We start from the raw sequence: 19,479 nt of genomic DNA, 5'->3' as shown, positions 1-19,479 counted from the left end.
AGACGGCGCCGAGGACCTTCGTTGACGAAGCGGTAGCCGGTGGTTGAGGAGGCGGTGGGTGGCCGACGATGATCCAACGACTTGGTCGAAGGTGCTCTTCAATCGACAATGTCAATTGGTACATGATGCGGTCGATGTACCCTTCAACAGTTTCGTCGTTGCCAAAGAAAACGTCAAAGAACGGGGATCCAAGGATATCCGTCCTTCCTCGTCGATATGAATCCGTGGTCGATTTCAGGATCGGCCATGCACCAATGACGAGTCTGGGAGGAGAGGTTGTCTTCTTCTCTTGGCTTCAAGTTTCATTAGCCAACCAAGGTTCCCAAGAGGGGTGTGCAAGGAAGAAGCTTAGGTTAGGTTAAGGTGAGGGTGAGATTTACTCCAATTCTGAAAGTAATTTCAAATTTTGAGTAAATTTGGAGGGAATTAATTTGAAATTATAAAATCAAATTAATTAGGGATAGGGGCTTTTAATGGGAATTAATGGGGAGCCCACTATTAGCGGCCAGCGGCATTGAGAGGGAGGGAGAGGGGCTTAGGGAGAACTAATTGCTTTCCAAACAAGTTGAGGTCAAATAAGAGGGAAATTAATGATTCCACTCTAAATGAAATTTGAATTGGATTGAAATTTGAAATCTATCCTTATTTGGACTTTTTGCAAATATGGAAAGTTTTTGGATTTCAAATTTTGAATTTCAAACTTGCTAACTTCTCCCTTTATTGTAAGAACCCAAATTAGGGGAGTCATTATGATGATTGAAATCATCATAATGATGTGGGAGGTGGAAGGGGCCGGCGGTCAAGGTATGGGCTCAGGCGGACGGCGGTGGGGTGGTGCGGCCGGATGGGAGTTGAAAGGAATGGGATCCAGGGGTTAACGTCAAGGGGAGGGAGCGGGTGGTTTGCCGGCCAAGTGGTGGGGTGGTGGGGAAAATCCGGCGGCTAGGGGAGAAGAAAGAAGAAGGAAATTTGATAGAAACCAAGAGCTCCACCAAGGGGCTGTTTACTGTTGGGTATTGCTTTGAGCCTCTCCTAGGCTAATACGCACTCTAGAACTCATAAAGAGAACTCTAGAACTCACAAAGAGATCCAAAACCAAAGTTGAAATTTCATATCAATATTCATCCCCTAGTACAATGCATGAGGGCTCCTATAAATAGGCCAAAATGAAACAAAAACTAAAAGACATAAATGCCCTCGGGGCTACAATATCAAATGACCACCCATAAGGGTAAAACAGTAAAAAATTAAAAAAAAAAAAACTACATAAAATGACTCAAAATATAAACTCCTGATTGTGGTCGTCGATCTCCGGCGTCTCTGATGGTACACGTGTCGAAATCGCTGATGATGTCCTCATCAATTTAGAAACGGCGAAATTATTTTTTGGTCACTGTTTGGATGGGACGCTTCTATAGAAATGCTTTTTAGGGAACTTTATTTTTCTACTGTTTTGATAAGTTTTTTGATATTTGCTTCTCCATTAGAAAACTTCATTCTCTTAACCATTGTTTCTAAAACTATTTTTTACAAAAAGAGAGGAAGAACGAAAGGAAGCCTTAGTGTATTTTTGTTCGTTCCTACCTGTTTCTATATTCATGCATGAACTTGAATATTTTTTTCTGCACAAAAAGCTATCTAATTTAAATACTGAATGTTACCTTCTATTGCATAACGTTTACAGAAAAAAACACAGGTAATAATCTTTGTTGGATTTTTTAACCTTATCCAAGAAAATTGTATTATATACTTGATCCTTAAATTTGTAACCATATCTGTCTGTGATGGCTAGTAGCAGTTGGTTGTTGTGTTGACGATCATCTCTCTTTTCCTTGTAGCCTAGCTATTGTTTGTACACATTTACTGGACACAGTTCTCAAGTTACATCAGTGGATTTCCATCCAAAGAAAACAGACGTTTTATGCTCTTGTGACGGCAATGGAGAGATTCGATACTGGAATGTCACACAATTTGCATGTTCTCGTATTTCGAAGGTTTCTTCTTTAACCATGTACCTATTTGCAAGTTAATAAGATTTATCCACTTATTATGGAGTGCATTTTTGTTATGAATAGGGCGCAACAGCACAAGTGAGATTTCAGCCTCGCGTTGGACAGTTTCTTGCTGCAGCTGCAGAAAATGTGGTGAATATTTTTGACCTTGAGAAGGATAGAATAACCCGAACTTTAAAAGTATGTTGTTGCATTTTATTTATCATTGGATTTGGACAGCAAGGCTTCAAAAATTTTTTTCTGTAACCGCTTGTCAGGGCCTTAATTTATTAATGTTGTTGAGATCGCATATTGGCAGGGTCATAATAAGGAGATACACTGTGTTTGCTGGGACACAAAAGGGGATTTCCTTGCTTCGGTTAGCCAGGATTGTGTAAAAGTGTGGTCACTGACATCAGGAGATTGTATCCATGAGCTCAACTCCAATGGGAATAACTTTCATTCATGTGTTTTTCATCCCAGCTATCCAAATCTCCTGGTGATTGGAGGATACCAGGTAAATCTTTTTTTTTTTTTTCTTGAATAAATCATGTTTCCACTCCAATGCTTGTAAATCATTTTTTTATGTGGAATCTGATTGTGTGGATCGACCGGAATGTACTATTATCTTAGACCTAAATACTGTTGGTTGAGTTTGATGGGGCCTTGTAGGGAGGTAGGGTCCCTTGCTTGGGGTTCATGGGGCCTTGCCTCTATTTTTTCTTACAAGTGCCGCAAAGCTATATGCTGGAGCACTATAGCGCTCTAGGTTTGGGCTAGAGACAAAGCAGAGAGTTGCGGCGCTCCAAATCCCGGCGCCACAGCACCTGTTAGCGCCATAGCATTGTAGGATGACTCAAAGATAGAGAGTGGATTGTTGCGTTGCTCTAGACCTCAACGTCGCAGCATTGTGAATTGGGCTGAGCAGTTTTTCTTCTCTTTTTCTTGTTTAACTAAAAGGGTTGCATCCATTGGTATATTAAAAAAATCTTTATTTGTGCTGAGTACAGAACAAATTGAGAAGTGAAGAGAGACAAGGAGAGAGAGTGCGAGAAGAGAGATTTGTATAATTTCTCTCAATTTTCATAGTGAATTTCTTGGTTCATAGTGAATTTCTTGGTGTGGTGTGGCTTCGTGATTTTTTCTTGGTTTCAGATTTTTTTCACATTAAATCCTGGAGTTCATTTCCACTATTTTATTTTCTTATTTGTTTCGTTAAATGCTGCTCTTTTGAATAAGAGATGCTTTTAATTACAAACCTGTACACCTTTATGCATGGGCATTTACTCACACATTGCTTGCAATTTGTTATCTTAGCGCTTTTTTGTCTCTATCAACTACCTGATATGATGAAAAGCTTGATTCCATTGCACTATCTTTTTTATGTTTGAACATAGAGGTAATTGGTAAATTGAAAGCCAGCAGCATTGTCTGTTTTTTATTTATTTGTAATCAAATCTTGTTAACCATTCATGTTTAAATCTGCAATAGCTTTTACTCGTACTTTGCTAAATTTTTTTGAACAACTTCAACTCACCTTAACTCCTGCAATCTGTTTTTGATAACAATTTACAAACTAAACTGAAATTTCATTTCTGATTGATTTCCTTTTTTATATTTTCAGTCCTTGGAGTTATGGAATATAATTGACAAACAGACCATGACAGTCCAAGCTCATGATGCCCTGATCCCAGCCTTAGCTCAGTCACCCTCAACAGGAATGGTTGCCTCAGCTAGCCATGACAAATCTGTTAAGTTATGGAAATAAGTGGCCTGTATGATTAATCTATTCACTTGTTGATGCATCTCTCTTACCATCAGAGAGTCATTCAGATAGAGATTTGACAGAAGCAATAATGTTCTTGATCATTTTTTTTCTTCTTCTTTTTTTTTTTCACTTTGGGTTGGTTGGTTTCTAGAGAATTAATAAGGTTTGCAAGAGATATAAATGAGCTGTTGGACGCATTGAATCTTCAAGAACTTGGCGGTGGCTTTTCCTGATATTGTACGCTGTGGTGTTAGGAAGATATCAAACCAATTTCTGTATCAGAGAAACAAAAGGCTTCTTTTCCTCTAAGTCCCCAACCCCTTCTATTTGATAATATTTGTATATGTAAGAACTTATTATGAGAATCAATATCTACTTGGATATGACTACTATGGTTTTAGAACTTTCAATAATTTAATAAAAAAATCTATTTTAACAAATGCAGGTGGAATGTGAATGAAATTATGCATTTTCTTCTCTATGCTATGTCATCAATAATTGTTTTATTTGAGGTGAATGTGTTGGAGCCTCATCTGTTATGTTTTTTTAGCGCTATTTGTGGAAATTAGTTTAGACCATCTCCAACGGAAAATCACATTTTCACTCCAAAATGCTGTGAAACTTAAAAATGCCGTGATTGATCTTCAATGGAACTCCATTTTGAGAAGGTAACAATCTTTTTTTCTTTCGCGCGCTTCTTGTCAAGTTCGGTAGACCGAGAAAAATAACGATGATGAACAGTTCAACGTTGATATTGGCGTCCTATTGTTCACCCGCATGGAAATAGCGGAAGTTTCACCGTTCGGCTGGAGCTCGGAGGCGACGGCATTCAAGCATTTGGAGTTCTATTGGAGATGCCCTTATAATGTGTGTATTGTCAATGTGCTTTGTTCTAATCAACACAGCGCTGACTTCAAAGCACATTTTTTTTTTGTTTTAATACTTCATCGGCAAATTTTAGCTTGCCTAAAAGAAAGATGATGTTGAGAAGAAATGTCTTTAGCTGCATGAAGCTTGACTTTGGAGTTATCTACATTCCATAGGGTGGTAACTTATTCGGCCCTTAGGTGAAGACTTACAACAACATTAGGGTATATAAGTGTTTCAGCATGTATTCCAGTGCAGTTATATAACTCTCTCTTAGACTAAGAGTTTTTATACCCCTCAGGGTTGTGATTAGGGGTGTAATTGAGTCAAGCCGACTCGTGAGCTGGCTCAGATTTGACTAAGTAACAAGCTCGACGAGTCAAGCTTATCGAGCTTGCGAGGTGAGCTCGAACACGATTTCGAGCTCGAATAGACTTCTGCTCGGCGAGCAGCTCGCGAAGGTGACCGGACGGGATAACAGAGCTTGGGTTTGCGCGGGCAAGAGGATGAATTGAAGATGGGTGGGAAAATCAAAATGGCAGAGTTTAGTCGACAGCGGAACTAGGGAAGACAACGGAGTTCACGTGCTGCTCGATCGTGAAACTCTGGACGACCAAGCTCAGTGATGTAGCTTGAGACAACAAAAGGTCGGAGGCTCGGAGCTCACGTGCTGGTAGCAGGGCTAGCCTGATCGGGATGATGAGCTCACGACTTCGATGGAGCTCGACGGGACGACGGGGCTGGACGATCAACATAGCTCGGGATGACGTAGCACTGGATGATGCTTGATGACAGAGGTCGGGAAGGATCTCGACGAGCCGCTCGACGTGAGACAAGTCAAGCTTTAGCTCGTTTTTTGAGCTTGACTCGAGCTCTGTATTTGACAATCGAGCTTGACTCATCTCATTTGCACCCCCTAGTTGTGACCAGTACGAATTTGGTCTGTTTAGAGCGAATGGATGAAAATTCCAGTTTATTTGAAGTAGATAAGAAAGTAAGAGTTCTTACATCCTTTAGGGTTGCGACCACCAAAAAATATTTAGGGGCATAATTGAGAATTCATCTTGTGTCCGGATATTCTAAGATTTTTTTTTTCTTTTATATGAATAATGATCTATAATTCAAATAATTTTGATATTTATTTAAAAATAATCACTGCTATCATTAAAATTGTTAAATCATCAAGCCTATATATATTGTATTAATTAAATAAAAAAATAAATTTTTTTAACTTGAAAGTTGACTAAGCTAATTCAACAAATTAATTAAATATAAATAATTATGTATTTAAATATTAGCTGTTGGTGAATATATATTTATTAATAACACCGTGACTCATAAATCTGACCCAACTGGCAGCGATCACTGTACGGTTCTGTTTTATTTATTTATTTTTTATAAATTGTAACAAAAAATTGTGGAAGTCATGAAATATTCAGAAAATATTTGTCAGATTATTTTAATTATATTAATTAATTAAAAATTGTATAGCATTTTCTTAGAGATAAATTGTAACAGCCTAAACTCTTAATCATCGAGATATTGTCTTTTTTGAACTAATAGCTCAAACTCTTAACCATCGAATATTATTCATTTTGTTCTAATGATCTTATAATTTTGCCTCATTAGTATAACTTTCTAGGGAGAAATTATTTTGTGCAGAGGCCGGACATAGCTCTACATCAGGAGGCGAATCATGTGCATTCATGTCAGCGATACAAAACAGTGGTACCAAGCGGTAACGAGCAGTACCGAGCCGCGGTACACAACAAAGGAATGATGTGGATCATTCTTATTGGTTTCCGAACAACGTTCGGTGTCCGCACAAAATAGTTAATCGTTTCTAGGAGGTCACACATCCTAGAAGTGCTCTTGTACACGCATGACTAACTTTTAGACTTTATAATAAAATTCTAATAGTTACACAAAAAACTGCCTTGAAATTTAAGAGTTTATTTTTATTCAGCTTAAAATATTTTACAATATCTGCCCACTTAAATAACTGATATTTTTGTTATTTTTCTTAATCTATGATCACCTATCAGATAGATGACTTTTATTTGGTCCGGTCATAGGGCGTAGCTCTACGTTCGGCCGACAGTAGCTACGCGTTCTCACTATTTACCGCACGCCCCGACAACCCGATCCGGAACGGACCCAAAATGGCTTGATATTTATCGATTTTATTAGGTATTGCTAGGTATTGGCCGATTTTGCTCGGCAATAACCAATACCGAGAAAATACCGAGCAATACTGAGCAAATACCGAGTTATACCAAGCAATACCGAGTTGTACCGAGTTTTTTAGAAAAACTCGGTACAACTCTGTATTGCTCGGTATTGCTCGGTTTTAGTCTTCACTGAGCGGTATTTCTCGTTATTGTCAAGCAATACCTAGCAATACCGAGCAATACCGAGCAAATACCGAGTAATACCTAGCAATACGCGAACATAGCATTCCCGGGATCCGGTCCAGGTCAAGTCGTCGGCTGCACGGTAAAAAGTAAGAGCACGTGACGATATGTTATTTGCGCCCGAACGTAGCTCTACGTCCGATTAGAAAATGTAATAATTGTTCCAGATAGATAGGATTTTAAATGGTGATCGTTCTTTGCTGAAACGGTAAAAACTCAGAGGATTCTCTTGCTTTTTTTGTTTTATTTAATATTTTGGAACAGCCAGCTATTTATTATTATTATTATTATTATTTAAATATTTTATCCAATAAGAAAATGACAAAGACGTAGTTGTTAAATCCTTAGCGTCAGGTGCCATATGCTGTCAGGGCAATGACACGATTTATATGAGGAGAATTTTTATTATTGATATATCAGACTCATAGGAGAGCTAACAAAGAGAAACACCTTAACACTATCAAGGGATGCAACTCTTTATGAAAAATGAAACTACTTAGTCCGACTCGTAGCGCCACTCAACTTCACACTCTATCTCTAGTATGCCTAACAACACTGTAGTGCTGTGTTTTGGAGAGCCAAAGTGCTACACTTTTTATTTGTCTCTAAGCAAATTATACAGAGCCACAACGCTCGAGTATGCAACGGCACAATGTTGTATGATTGTAAGGAAAATATTTTTTAGGTGCAAAGCACTCGAATCCAAAGCCGGGGGTGAGCTTGACCGATGAAATTGAGGTTGGAGGCAACAACATAACTTGATTGTTTGACAAAATCATATTCCACTAAATTAACAATTTCAAAGTTGTTTTAGCATTATAGCAAGTGAATGAACTTGTATGACGGGATCAACACTGTGATTTGTGAATGATGAAGAAGTCATGATATGCGAATTAGGGCAAAAGGGAAGAGAAATGAGAGTTAAGATTATGTAGGATTCAAATCTATTATTGTTGAAGTGTGGTACGTATGAACTCAAACGATCAGAATTGTATTGTGTACAATGAAGTCTTGGACGATATTGTATGGCACCAATGTGGTAAGTCATATATTTTTTGTAATTTAAATTTTTAAGTATTATGTGATTGATTAGTAAAATTTAGGTTATAGCGTATGGAATTGTTAAAAAAAAAAGAAAAAAAAAATTGAAGGGAAATCAATGTAGTCTTGGTCGTCGACGGTCTACCCCACTACATTACTTCGCTCGCCTACCTAACGAGAATCAAAGAAGACGAGGCTATTGATTTGCCTTCGGTGTTGTCGAAATGTCGGAGCTTGTAGCGGAATCATGGAGGCGTTACCTTCGGCAGCTAAAGCTTCATCCTCTCAGGACAAAGGTTCTTCTTCTCCTCCTCCTCCTGCCGCCCCAATCTTTTGTGTTTTTCTCTTGGATGGGTCTGAAGCTTTTGAGTTCCATGCGTTCACTTTGCCCGTGCTTTGACTTTAGGCAATTACATCTGGAGTATTGGCTGGTTGCAGCGACGCGGTTGCACAGAAAATCTCCGGCATAAAGAAGCTGCAACTTAGGAGGCTGCTTCTGATCATGGTATGCTATTGAGTTTATTTTTTTTCACTGAACTCAATCTTCTGTAGTTGGAATTTAAATTTTTTTTCTAGTTTATTATTTAATTATGAAAAGTTGGCATAAGGCTGATGATTATGAGTTGAAGATTGGGATGACTGAAAATATTTGTGTTGGTGATCTCAAAAAATTGATTTTATAAGGTAAGAAGTAAGATATCTTGCTTCTGCTATGGTGTTGGTTTCAAAGCTTGCACCTTTTCATGGATGTATAAAGTGCTCAAATGTAACAGTGCGATTAAAAGATACCAGAATAATAACGCATAGTTATTTTACTTCATGTGTTCTTAAAATTGATCTTAGGTAGTTATTAGTAGGTTTTGTTCCTGCAGCCATGGTATTTTATTCAAAGGTTGCGTCTTTCCATGTTTATGCATGGAACTCAATATGATTAAGGCATCTGTAGATGAGCATGTCCTTGTTATTTGCTTTTTATGAAAAGACATAATTGTCTTGTTCGATTAAGCTCTTTTTTTTCTTGTTTGATCGTGCCTAATTAATATGTTTTCCATCTTCCTTTACTTTGATTAGTCTCTTTAATTTTCCAAACTCTTTCAAATATGTTTCATGTCCTAAACTGTTTCCTTCCAAACTTAACTAGCTTCATTTCGACTCGCCAATACTGTATTCTGTTGCTAGTGATCTGATACCTATCTCTAAAAACTCAAAATGATGAAGGCACATTTCAGAAGCCTCATAATTACAGAGATGGTTTCTGAATCCTTATTTTATTTTATTCTTAGCTCAATCCTATGTGCTACAAATATTGTTGTTCTTCCTGTCATCTGCAAACTTAAATCTTCCTGTTTCAGCTTTCCTTTCTTAATTATTATTTACCCTCTTGATTTAGATATGGACTTGTGGACTCTCTTCATGGTAACTACTAATAGTATTACTTGAGGTCTAATAACTAGATTTGTGCATGTTGATTGTTGTCAAAGGTGATCAGTTGTATTATTAGTCTGTTGTTCTTTGTCTGATATGTTTTATTGTTGGAATTTGTTATCTGTCTATCTTCACTTCTTTGAATACCATCTTTACAGTTTTACCAAAGTTTGAAAAAGCACTATTGGATAACAATTGCTCTTCATATTACTATTGACCTGGTAGCATTACAACTAGGATATACCTTCACTTATGTTGTCTCCAAAGTGCCATTTCTTTATGTTCCCTAACTTCTCTCAATTCATTACCGTGATAGAAAATAGAGTGATTTTATCACTGGGCAGTTACTTATGTAACATTCAAAACAAACACACTCCTACCTCCATTTTTTCAAATGATCACCCAAATATTGAAGTTCACAACAAAATCCTAACTGGAAATTTTTTGCTTTTGTTAAATTCCCAACTGACACAGCTCACCTTAGTCTGTTGTTTGATATTTTAGGCTACCAACTAAGAGGTCTTGGGTTTGAGTATTGTGTATGTGATGTGTGTGTGGGTCTGCCTTAATTGGCCTAAATGTAAAATAAAAAATAAAAAAATAAAAAAATCCCAACTGTTTGATTGTGCCATGCGCAACTACATCAATTTGATAACTTAAAAAAATAACATGGTTGTTGGTTTTGTAAATAAGTATGTTTTATGTGTTGTTTATGTAATTTCCCCTTTACTATTTTATAATTTGTTAAAACATTTACCTATTTTCTTGCTACTCTTTTATTTAGAAATAATCTCTTTGATTATAATTTTGCTTTCTTAAGGAAATCCCAGAGAACTACTGAAGTCCTTTAAGTTTGATCCGAGCTTCTATAAGTCAATATCTGTCTCTCTTGTATAGAACTACAGTATTTTTTTTTATCGTAAGTACTAATTCATTATTATTTTTTAGCTTTACGGTTTTGCCTACGCGGGGCCATTTGGACACTTTCTGCATAAACTTATGGATCATATTTTCAAGGGAAAGAAAGGAAACTCTACTATTGCTAAGAAGGTATGTTTTTTTTGCTTTTATATCAAATATAGACCTAAGTTTGCATTGGCAATCCATTAATCACTATTTCTTTTTACTATGCGTTTGACTGTAGAGAAGTTATTTTGAGTAATTATTCATTTTGTTTTTTAGGTTTTGCTGGAACAATTGACTGCCTCACCATGGAACAATATCTTTTTCATGATATACTATGGTTTAGTGGTAGAAGGTAAACAGAAGTTGCAAACCATTTTTTGCTGAGTGTTTCTTACAACTTCTTTATGGTTTCTATTATTTTATCTAATTTTGTTTTTATAAAGTTGCAGCTGTTGTTTTCTAAAACCTGTTAAGTGTAAAATCTTCTTGTCAGAGCAATTCCAAAGCTCTTTTTGTTAGTCCTCTCAATCTCCTATTACCCTAATGTAGTTTAAATCATAGTATACCCTAGCTATCTTGCAACAAGTCGATGGCGACTTGAATACTATTAGGCTCGGGCCAAAAAGCTTGCGATGTAATATATGTGATATGATTTAATTTTGAGAATTTTTGGGGGATCTATGATATTAATGAATGGATTTGAACAAGGCCCAATGCCAAACCTTTCTTATTTTTTGCTCACATATTTATATACATGAAATTAAGGTTTTGCAATTGTTTTATGTGAACCACTGTTCTCCTTTTGTACATGTTTATCAATGTAGTGAATTCTTCTTCTTTGCTTGTGATTTTTTATCAATATAGAATTTTTCTCATAAAACGGCTTGTTGTGTGATAGAAAAATCCCCGTCAAACTTAAGGGACAATTTTATAAGATGGTGGTAAGACCTGCAATGCTTTATGGTGCCGAATGTTGGCCATTAAAAGAGAAGCATAATACTAAGTTGAGTGTTGCAAGGATGAGGATGCTCAGGTGAATGAGTGGCTTTACCCTTGGAGATAGGATACGAAATGAGCATATACGTGAAAATGTTGGAGTTTCTCCTGAGGAAGATAAGATTAGAGAGAGTTTCCTTAGATGGTTTGGTCACATAAAACAACGGTCTTCCGATGACCCGGTTAGGAAAGTAAAGATATTAGATTTGACTTATGTTAAGAAATTTAGAGGTAGACCTAAAAAGACTTGGTTAGAAAATATTAGAAATGATTTTTCTTTATTAGATTTAAACGAGAATTTGACTTTTAACGAGACACAATGAAGAAAAATGATTCTCACGTAGTGGGACAAAGGCTTGATGTTGTTGTTGTTGTTGTATAGAATTTTTCTCATAAATCAGAGTGTTACATGATTTGTGTTTTTTTTTTCTTATTTTTGATATTATTGTTTCATCTTTCATCCTTGCTGATTGAGAAAAAAATGAATTAGTGGGTTAAAGATACCATCGGGAAAGGGAAAAAAAGAAGAAATGAAACATATCTCACGTATAGTCTGTTTACTTTCTTCATACGACATTTTTAACCAGTTAGTAGCTTTTATACCCTTAATTATGAACTAGTAATGGTGCCAAATAGGACTTCTGTAGCAAATTAAGAAGCCTTTACTTGATAATAACGGCTATTTAGAAAGTGCAATGCAAACTTAAAAACCTGAATTCATCAGATTCGTTTTACTTTGGATTTGTTTTTTATCAATCAATAATTGCAAATGCATTATTGCAGGTAGGCCTTGGTTCTTGGTCAGGAACAAGGTTAAAAATGATTATCCTACCATCCAGTTGACTGCATGGAGGGTATCTTTCTACAAACATATATTTTCTTTTAATATGAAATAGGTGTGGCTCCTAAGTCCTAACTTCTGGGACCTTCGTATGCAGTTTTGGCCAATAGTTTCGTGGATTAACTACCAGTACATGCCTCTTCAATTTCGCGTTCTATTCCACAGCTTTGTCGCCTCATGCTGGTCTGTATGATAACTTTATATCCTTTCTTGTTTATTATGTTAGGCATTCCCCAAACTGAGCACCTTAAAGATAAAGCAATTAACTATGATGATTCATCTTTTAGCACATCAAATATTATACTTATTTTTATGTTTTGCAGAAGATCTGATTGCATACATATTAATCAACAATTTTTTGCATGTTTGTTTGAGTTTATGTAGCCCTTAAATTTTTGTTACTATGCATTTCACCATAATGTGGATAAATATTCTTAAGAAGTCTAAAAGAGATTATGAGTTTGTGATGTAACTTTGGAAGAAAGAAAGAGAAATAAAATAAGTGTTGTATGGATAATAAATCTTAAAGAAGGTCCCCATCGCACGAGATTTAATTGTCATAGATACATTAAATTTAGCCATCTCTCAATTTGCTATATTTTTCATGACCTTGATCAATAGCCAATAGGGCACCATAATGCATAAGTTTTGTAAAGCCTTAGTAAATAGCACAATGTACTTTTGAATATACTTGTCAATAGAGAATAGAGCATTATAAAGCAAAGGTTCCATGCAACCTCTAGTTCAAGTATCGACATTGGTTGCTTCTTCTACTTCAAGCATTTTGTATGTCAGGGTGTGTATTTGATTGGTATCATCTATTTGGTTGGTAGATTTGCTATCCTAATTGGTTTTGGTTCTAAAATTAAGACAACCAAACCAACCAAATTATTTTTCAAGTTGAACCGAACCAAACATTAGTATCATCAATCCAATTTGATTTTGGATGAGCCGAAATGTAATTAGCTTTAACAATAAACCTAATTATCTTTAGCTTAAATAGCATGTATTAAGAATAATATGAAACAATCTTTGCTAAATTTTAAATTTTAGCATGCAATATAAATAGCATTTACATTAATCTTTTTATCACTTTTCATGAACTTTATTGATTTAATAATTGAAAAAAATTGCATAATTTTGTTTTTGTTTTGATCATTTTTATATAAATATAAATAAAACTAATTCAAAATTATAATTAATAGCCCAAGTGATACTTTAACATTCAAACCAAACCAACCAAATAAGATCAATTTAGATCCATTTTTCTTTTTGGGTTTTATCCAAATCATGCACATTCCTGCTTGCATGTTTCCCCATTGCTTATGGATGAGTCACAGCCTTTGGAAGAAGGTTCATAATCAATGTCTTCAAAAGCGACACCATTGGAATCAACAGCTTCTAGAGGAAGGGTCATTGTTACTATCGTTGGCTTTAGATGACCCAGGAGGAAGACTTGCAGTCATAGCAGACGGCTTCTCTAAAAGGTTGGAGGTCTTAGGCTTCGTTTGGGACGGTTTTTTTACTGCTTCTTGAAGCAACTTTTTAGTACAAAAATTTTAATTTTTACACTAAAAAATTGCTTCAAGAAGCAATTAAAAAGCCGTTCCAAATGAAGCCTTAGTTGCATTAGTTGGCCTTCTGGATGAATGCTGGAGGAAAGATTACAGTTACTTCTTTTGGTTGACTCCATGATCCACTCTTTCTCATGGGAGGAAACTAAAGGGTGCAACTATCACTCACGCATTAATGGGATGGTTTAGAATCTCGAGAGAGTTTAAGAGATTTAAAATGGATTTTAAATAAAACTGTAATTATATTTGAAAAAATATTGCAAGTAGGATTATAATTTTGCACTTGCTAATTGCTTGTGAATATTTTATAATGATCAGCCGAGATAAACTCAGCTATGAAAATCAAAATAAATAGTATTCATTTTCTATTACAACTTTCTTAGTTAATTACTCCTTGGAAACAATGAGTATTTCAGCTCTGCAATATGAGCCAACTGATCTCATCATTCTGTGTTGCTTTGTTTTGTGCTGTATTGTTATCATCATAGAATAGTATCTTACAAAATACAAGTCAAACATGCATGATACATTTTGAGTTAAGTTTTCCTAGTGATTTTTTTTGATAAAAGTGGTTTTTTGAATAATAAGAGATTTAGGCTTTGTTTGGGACAGCTTTCTTACTTATTTGTTAAGCTGCTTTTTTGTACAAAATTCTCTTGAAAGCAGATAAAAAATAGTAGTCTAAAACAGTTGCAAAAGAACCCTGGAACAGCTTTCTTACTTGCATCTTAAAGCAGCTTCTTGGTACAAAAATTTTAACTTTTATTCTAAAAAGCTTTTTTAAGAAACAGTAAGAAAGTCATCCCAAACGAAGTCTTAGATTGTTTGGTGGCTTCTGCATGCTGTTCTTTTACCCTCCCATCGTTTACAAATTTGCCATCCAATGCTATTATGAAAATATGTTCTGATTTTGTGGAATATACAAACATTGCTTCTATAACTTTGTTTAATTTCTGATATCAGGGCTGTATTTCTGAATCTCAAAGCAAGATCAGCTGCTACTATTGCTATTAAGGCAAACTAACTATGAAAGAGAAAGAGGAGAGCTGCCGTTAGACTCTCAATTCCAAATTTGAACTGTCCAAGCAGTTTGTATAAGATGGATTTGTAGATTTTTACTTGCTTTTTTAGGATTCCTATACTTGTTTGGGCAACTATGGATCTATAAGTTGATTGCTGTCACTGCTGCTTTTTGTTTTAATGGGTTTCCAAAGAGTATGGAAAGCTCTTTATTGTCATGAATTCTATATACTTATGAACTACTATATTTATTGGAACTGACTCAGATATATCTGAATAAATTTTCTTTTTTTCATTGAAATTTCAAGTCATTAATCTTTTCAGGGGCAGTTAAGCAGTGCACCATGCAAATGTTGGGCTGTGCATTATGTGGTGCCAATCTGGGTAGTCCTTTAACACTTCCTGAATGATCAAAATGGTTTCCAATTATATTAAATGATCATTTTAGTCTTTTAAATTTTTAAAAAAGAATCAAAATAGTCTCATGGTGGTTCTATTTTAGTTCCTCTTTAAATAGTTGAGGGATCAAAATGATCTTTTAATATAGTTGAGGATCATTTTGATCTTTCATAAAGAGTCAAGGGATATACATAGTAATTTATGTATAATCAAAAAGGAAAATAATATAGTTTGGAGATATATGGTTTATTAAAAACAAAAAATGATTATATGATTTTTTAAGTAATTTATCCCTCTTCATTCATTTTTTAGTCTTTATTATAAAGGTTATCAGGCAATTGTCCCTCTTAAAATTTTTAAAATATTATGTTCTTTAGGTACTTGCCCCCATCAAATAGTAAAGAGAATTCATCATTGAATTTCAGGTCGAATTTGACCAGGTGGCGCTGCCTCCTTGGACCCCGACATATATGCCCCCCCTGAATATTAGGGCTGATTCCGCCCCTGACATTGAGTGTAGTAGCATAAGGTCATGAGTGTAATGGAATATGATAAATGATGGTCATGGCTCCATGGCAATTGGTGATGCAGCGCTAAAATGCGAATCTTAAAGCATTAGAAGATGTCAACAAGAATTTCACGAGATCGTTAGAGCTCGAAAATTCTTCGATGATTTAGAAGTTTCATGTATTAACAATAAAAGAGGATATTCTCAATAAAATATATTATAATAATTTTTTTATTGGAATGAGATTCAAAATCATCATTAGATTTAATATCGGATAAATGTAATATAAATTTTGATTGATTATTCGCATATTATATTGATTTCAAAGTATATATTAAAATATTTTGAAATCCATCATAATTAATTAAAAAAAAAATCGTATTTTTATTTGCTTTTCCTAACTTTTGTTCCATTCGTCAGAGTATCGCTCCCTTCCTGCTATTGCTTTCTCATTCAAATAACAGTTTGCAATAAATAAATAGCATGCGAGCTGTCCTCTAAAGAGAAGGCATAATGGTTGGTTTTTTTGGTCGCTTCAATGGCTTCCAATCAAACTCAAATCTAACATTAAATGAGTTTGAAAGGTGGCTTAGGCTCCATTTGAGATAGCTTTTTTACTGCTTTGTTTTTCAAATCTCAATCATAATTTTTGTTTAATCATTATTTTTTCACTACTTAAAAAATTTTGTACTAGGAAGCTGCTTTAAATTTCTACAATAGCTTTTAAAAAATTGATTTCTATATAGCTATCCCAAATGAATCCTTAGACTAACGGGCTCAAACACCTTATTCCAATATAAATCGAGTCATAGTGATTTTTGAGCCGATCGATCGCATTCTGATAAATGACTCATGAGTTGAATTTCATGAACTAATGAGCCATGTTTAAGTAAATCCCGACTCAAACTCATTGTCTCATGAGCCAACTAGCACATTTAAAAAATATGAGCTTAAAGTATACTTAAAATATATTAGAGTTCAAGAGTTTAAGGAAAAGAAGCTGATTAAAATATTTAAAATTATAGCAAAATGTTTGTTATCTCAACTAATTTTTTGTTATTTTTATTTGAAGTTCTCATTCCTTTTATTATTTTATTTTAATGCAATTTTAATTAAAATTGTCGTTATTTTATAATCAACGAGTCGGTTTGAACTCATAGAATTGAGCTTGAGCTCAAAACTTGATTGATTAGTCATGTTTATCGTCAAGCTAAAGGTAGCTCGAACCCGATTCCACTAATTTACATCCTTATTAATGTCACTGAAAATTGGTTATGTTAATGGTTTTAATTAATTTGTTAACCTAGTTTACACATTATGTCATCAAACAAATTTTGACATGGATGGAACAATGTTCAAACATTAGTTGGCCATGTTTCAATTAATGTTCAAATATGTTCTAGCCATACTCTAATATGATTCAATTCATGTTCAAATAATATTTAAATAGTAAAAAAAAAATTATGCTAACAAATAATATTTTATAGGTTAATCAAATATTAATTAACATTTGGAAGAGAATGAAAAAAAGACATGTAAGTTGGTTGGATATATGTCGAAAAATAGACCAATGTTTGATGTTATGATGAAGAAGATTTTATCGATCTTATGTACAAAGTGAAGAAACTAGAGATGATGTTTGGATTTGTTAAAGCACGACAAAAAAATTTTATTATCTTGAACTAAGATGCTTATATATTATAATCTTACTTTTTTCTTGAATAAGATATCATTATCTGTTCAACATCGATCTCCCATTTGTGTATTTATTGCTTTCAAGAATATTTTGACTATGATTTTTTTTGTAGAAATGAGGATGCTATAAGATTAATCAATTCAACATCTTATGGTAATATAGGTGATGATGTAGGTATAAAAAAAGGGAGTTATCGTGTTAACCTTTTTTCGGGAAGTCTAAGAGTGGTCATCTAAATCCTAAACTTTATTTGAACCATGTTCAAGTCATATACATCTGAACCCTATTCAAAGAGTATTTCAGTAGTGCTTAAAATTTTCTCGTTGTAGTTTTAATTTTGATCAAAATTCATCCAATTGTTGTTCAAACTAATGTTGGTCGTGACGGACTTAGGAAACTATTAAGCAGACAAAAGCGTGGGGGTCGGGTTGGATGGGTAGTTTGTTTTGTGTGCATTATATATGGCTACCTTTGAGCTATCAAAGACTCCTAAAGAGTCAAATAAAATTTTCTTAGGTGTAATGCATTATGAAAGAACTTTTTATTTCCAATATAGAAAGGGACATAATATTTGGAAACATATGGCTTAATCTCTGTAGTCTATGCATTGAATTGAAGTCTTTTAAGATCATCAATGACGAAATCTTTTGTTGCTTTTGTTGAACTCTCTTCCTCATTGCATTGGCCTAAACATTGAAAAAGTGTGCCCTAAATTCAAGTTATGGCTATTTTGGTCCTTTAGACAAAATATATTTTAGATTTTTTTTTTTCAAGCATGTAAGTAAAAATTATGTATTTTTGAGTATTTTGATAAAGCTTTGAAATGATTTATCTAATTTAAAATCAAGAATATTTATGCCTAATTATAACATATTATAATTGTTAAAATAAAAGCAAAAGGATATAATTTTTATATATCTATTTCGAAAAAAGGGCACCATATAAACAACAAGTAAAATAAAATTTATGGCTAATAATATATGTCATATAATCGATCATTTTCTCTATTTATTTCTTAGATTTTATTTGGGATAATTTTTTTATTATTTTCTAAAACAGCTTTTTAGCACAAAAAATTTTAGTTCAAGAAATTTTTGTGCTAATAACATATTTAAGAAAGTCGTCCGAAATGAAGCCTTAAAACGAAGAAATTCTTATACTAAAGACCTATTTTAGGCTTCGTTTGGGACGGCTTTCTTGTTGCTTCTTAAAACAGCTTTTTAATACAAAAGTTTAAATTTTTGTATTCGAAACCTGCTTTAAGAAGCAGTAAAAAAGCCGTCCCAAGGTTTCGTTAATTTGGGATAATTTCCTTACTGCTTTTTAAAACAACTTTTTAATATAAAAATTAAAAAAAGTCGTCCAAAACGAAGCCTTAGTGTTAGTATATCAAAATGATTTTTTAAGAAAAAAAAAATTACTTCATAATATCATGATGGACTTAATGTTGTGTAGGAATTAATTAATCATAGCTTCGTGTATGGATTCATTTTTACTAATTTATTTATCCGAACTAATGGTAATGTATGTATGAATATTAAATATCAATGCTTATGAAAATATAATAGATAGTTATCTGGAAGAAAATTATTAATAGTGAAATTCCTTAACCAAGTTGAGGTTTTTTTTTTTTTTTTTGCATGTTAACACCTATTTTTAATTTTAGAAAAAAAAAAAAGATATTTTAACACTCAATGTAGCATTTTAACCAATTATGCACCATCAAATGTAGAACAAATAGAAATATATGAAGAAATGATATCAGATATCGCTGGCCTACAATTTGGAAAAAAATTTCTTGCTTCCTGAATGCAAGACAAAATAATTTCATGATTTGTCGCAAGCGGCTCAACGAACATGACAATGGAGTTGCACACGAGCACTCACCAAAGACATTAAGACCAATAGTCATGGGTCGACAACAGATTGCAGCAAGTTTATATAAATATAAATATATCTTAATTAGGATGTTAATTATATTATTTAGCCTTAAATTTCATTTGGAATAGCTTTCTAACTATATTGATATTTAG

The 19,479-nt window shown here is 34.0% G+C and overlaps 2 protein-coding genes across 2 annotated transcripts in view; both read left to right on the top strand.

The window, feature by feature from the left end:
- Window positions 1–4,199, top strand: part of LOC110112865 (transcriptional corepressor LEUNIG_HOMOLOG) — a 37,895-nt gene extending 33,696 nt beyond the window's left edge. Inside the window, 4 exon segments of the mRNA XM_028691619.1 lie at window positions 1,839–1,994; window positions 2,076–2,192; window positions 2,311–2,508; window positions 3,616–4,199. Coding sequence (XP_028547452.1) covers window positions 1,839–1,994; window positions 2,076–2,192; window positions 2,311–2,508; window positions 3,616–3,759 — 615 coding nt within the window. The 3' untranslated portion in view covers window positions 3,760–4,199.
- A 3,997-nt stretch (window positions 4,200–8,196) lies between these two features.
- On the top strand, window positions 8,197–15,138 carry LOC110112827 (peroxisomal membrane protein PMP22). Its single transcript, XM_020845168.2, has 7 exons — window positions 8,197–8,377; window positions 8,488–8,586; window positions 10,455–10,556; window positions 10,689–10,764; window positions 12,192–12,262; window positions 12,347–12,432; window positions 14,787–15,138. Exons 1-7 carry the CDS (start codon window positions 8,306–8,308, stop codon window positions 14,845–14,847), a joined length of 567 nt encoding a protein of 188 aa, XP_020700827.1. The 5' UTR covers window positions 8,197–8,305; the 3' UTR covers window positions 14,848–15,138.
- The last annotated feature ends 4,341 nt before the right edge of the window (window positions 15,139–19,479 follow it).

Source organism: Dendrobium catenatum, unplaced genomic scaffold (assembly GCF_001605985.2).
Source record: "Dendrobium catenatum unplaced genomic scaffold, ASM160598v2 original_scaffold_27042, whole genome shotgun sequence".
In the NCBI taxonomy this organism is placed as follows: domain Eukaryota; kingdom Viridiplantae; phylum Streptophyta; class Magnoliopsida; order Asparagales; family Orchidaceae; genus Dendrobium; species Dendrobium catenatum.
Note: the sequence above shows the minus strand (reverse complement) of the source record. Positions and strands in the feature narration are given on the sequence as shown.

Excerpts from the sequence above, each read along its gene's own strand:
- LOC110112827 (XM_020845168.2), top strand. The coding sequence starts at position 8,306 with ATGTCGGAGCTTGTAGCGGAATCATGGAGGCGTTACCTTCGGCAGCTA. Across the intron at positions 10,765-12,191 it reads CTATGGTTTAGTGGTAGAAG|GTAGGCCTTGGTTCTTGGTC; the intron begins GTAAACAGAAGT and ends GCATTATTGCAG. Across the intron at positions 12,263-12,346 it reads TCCAGTTGACTGCATGGAGG|TTTTGGCCAATAGTTTCGTG; the intron begins GTATCTTTCTAC and ends CTTCGTATGCAG.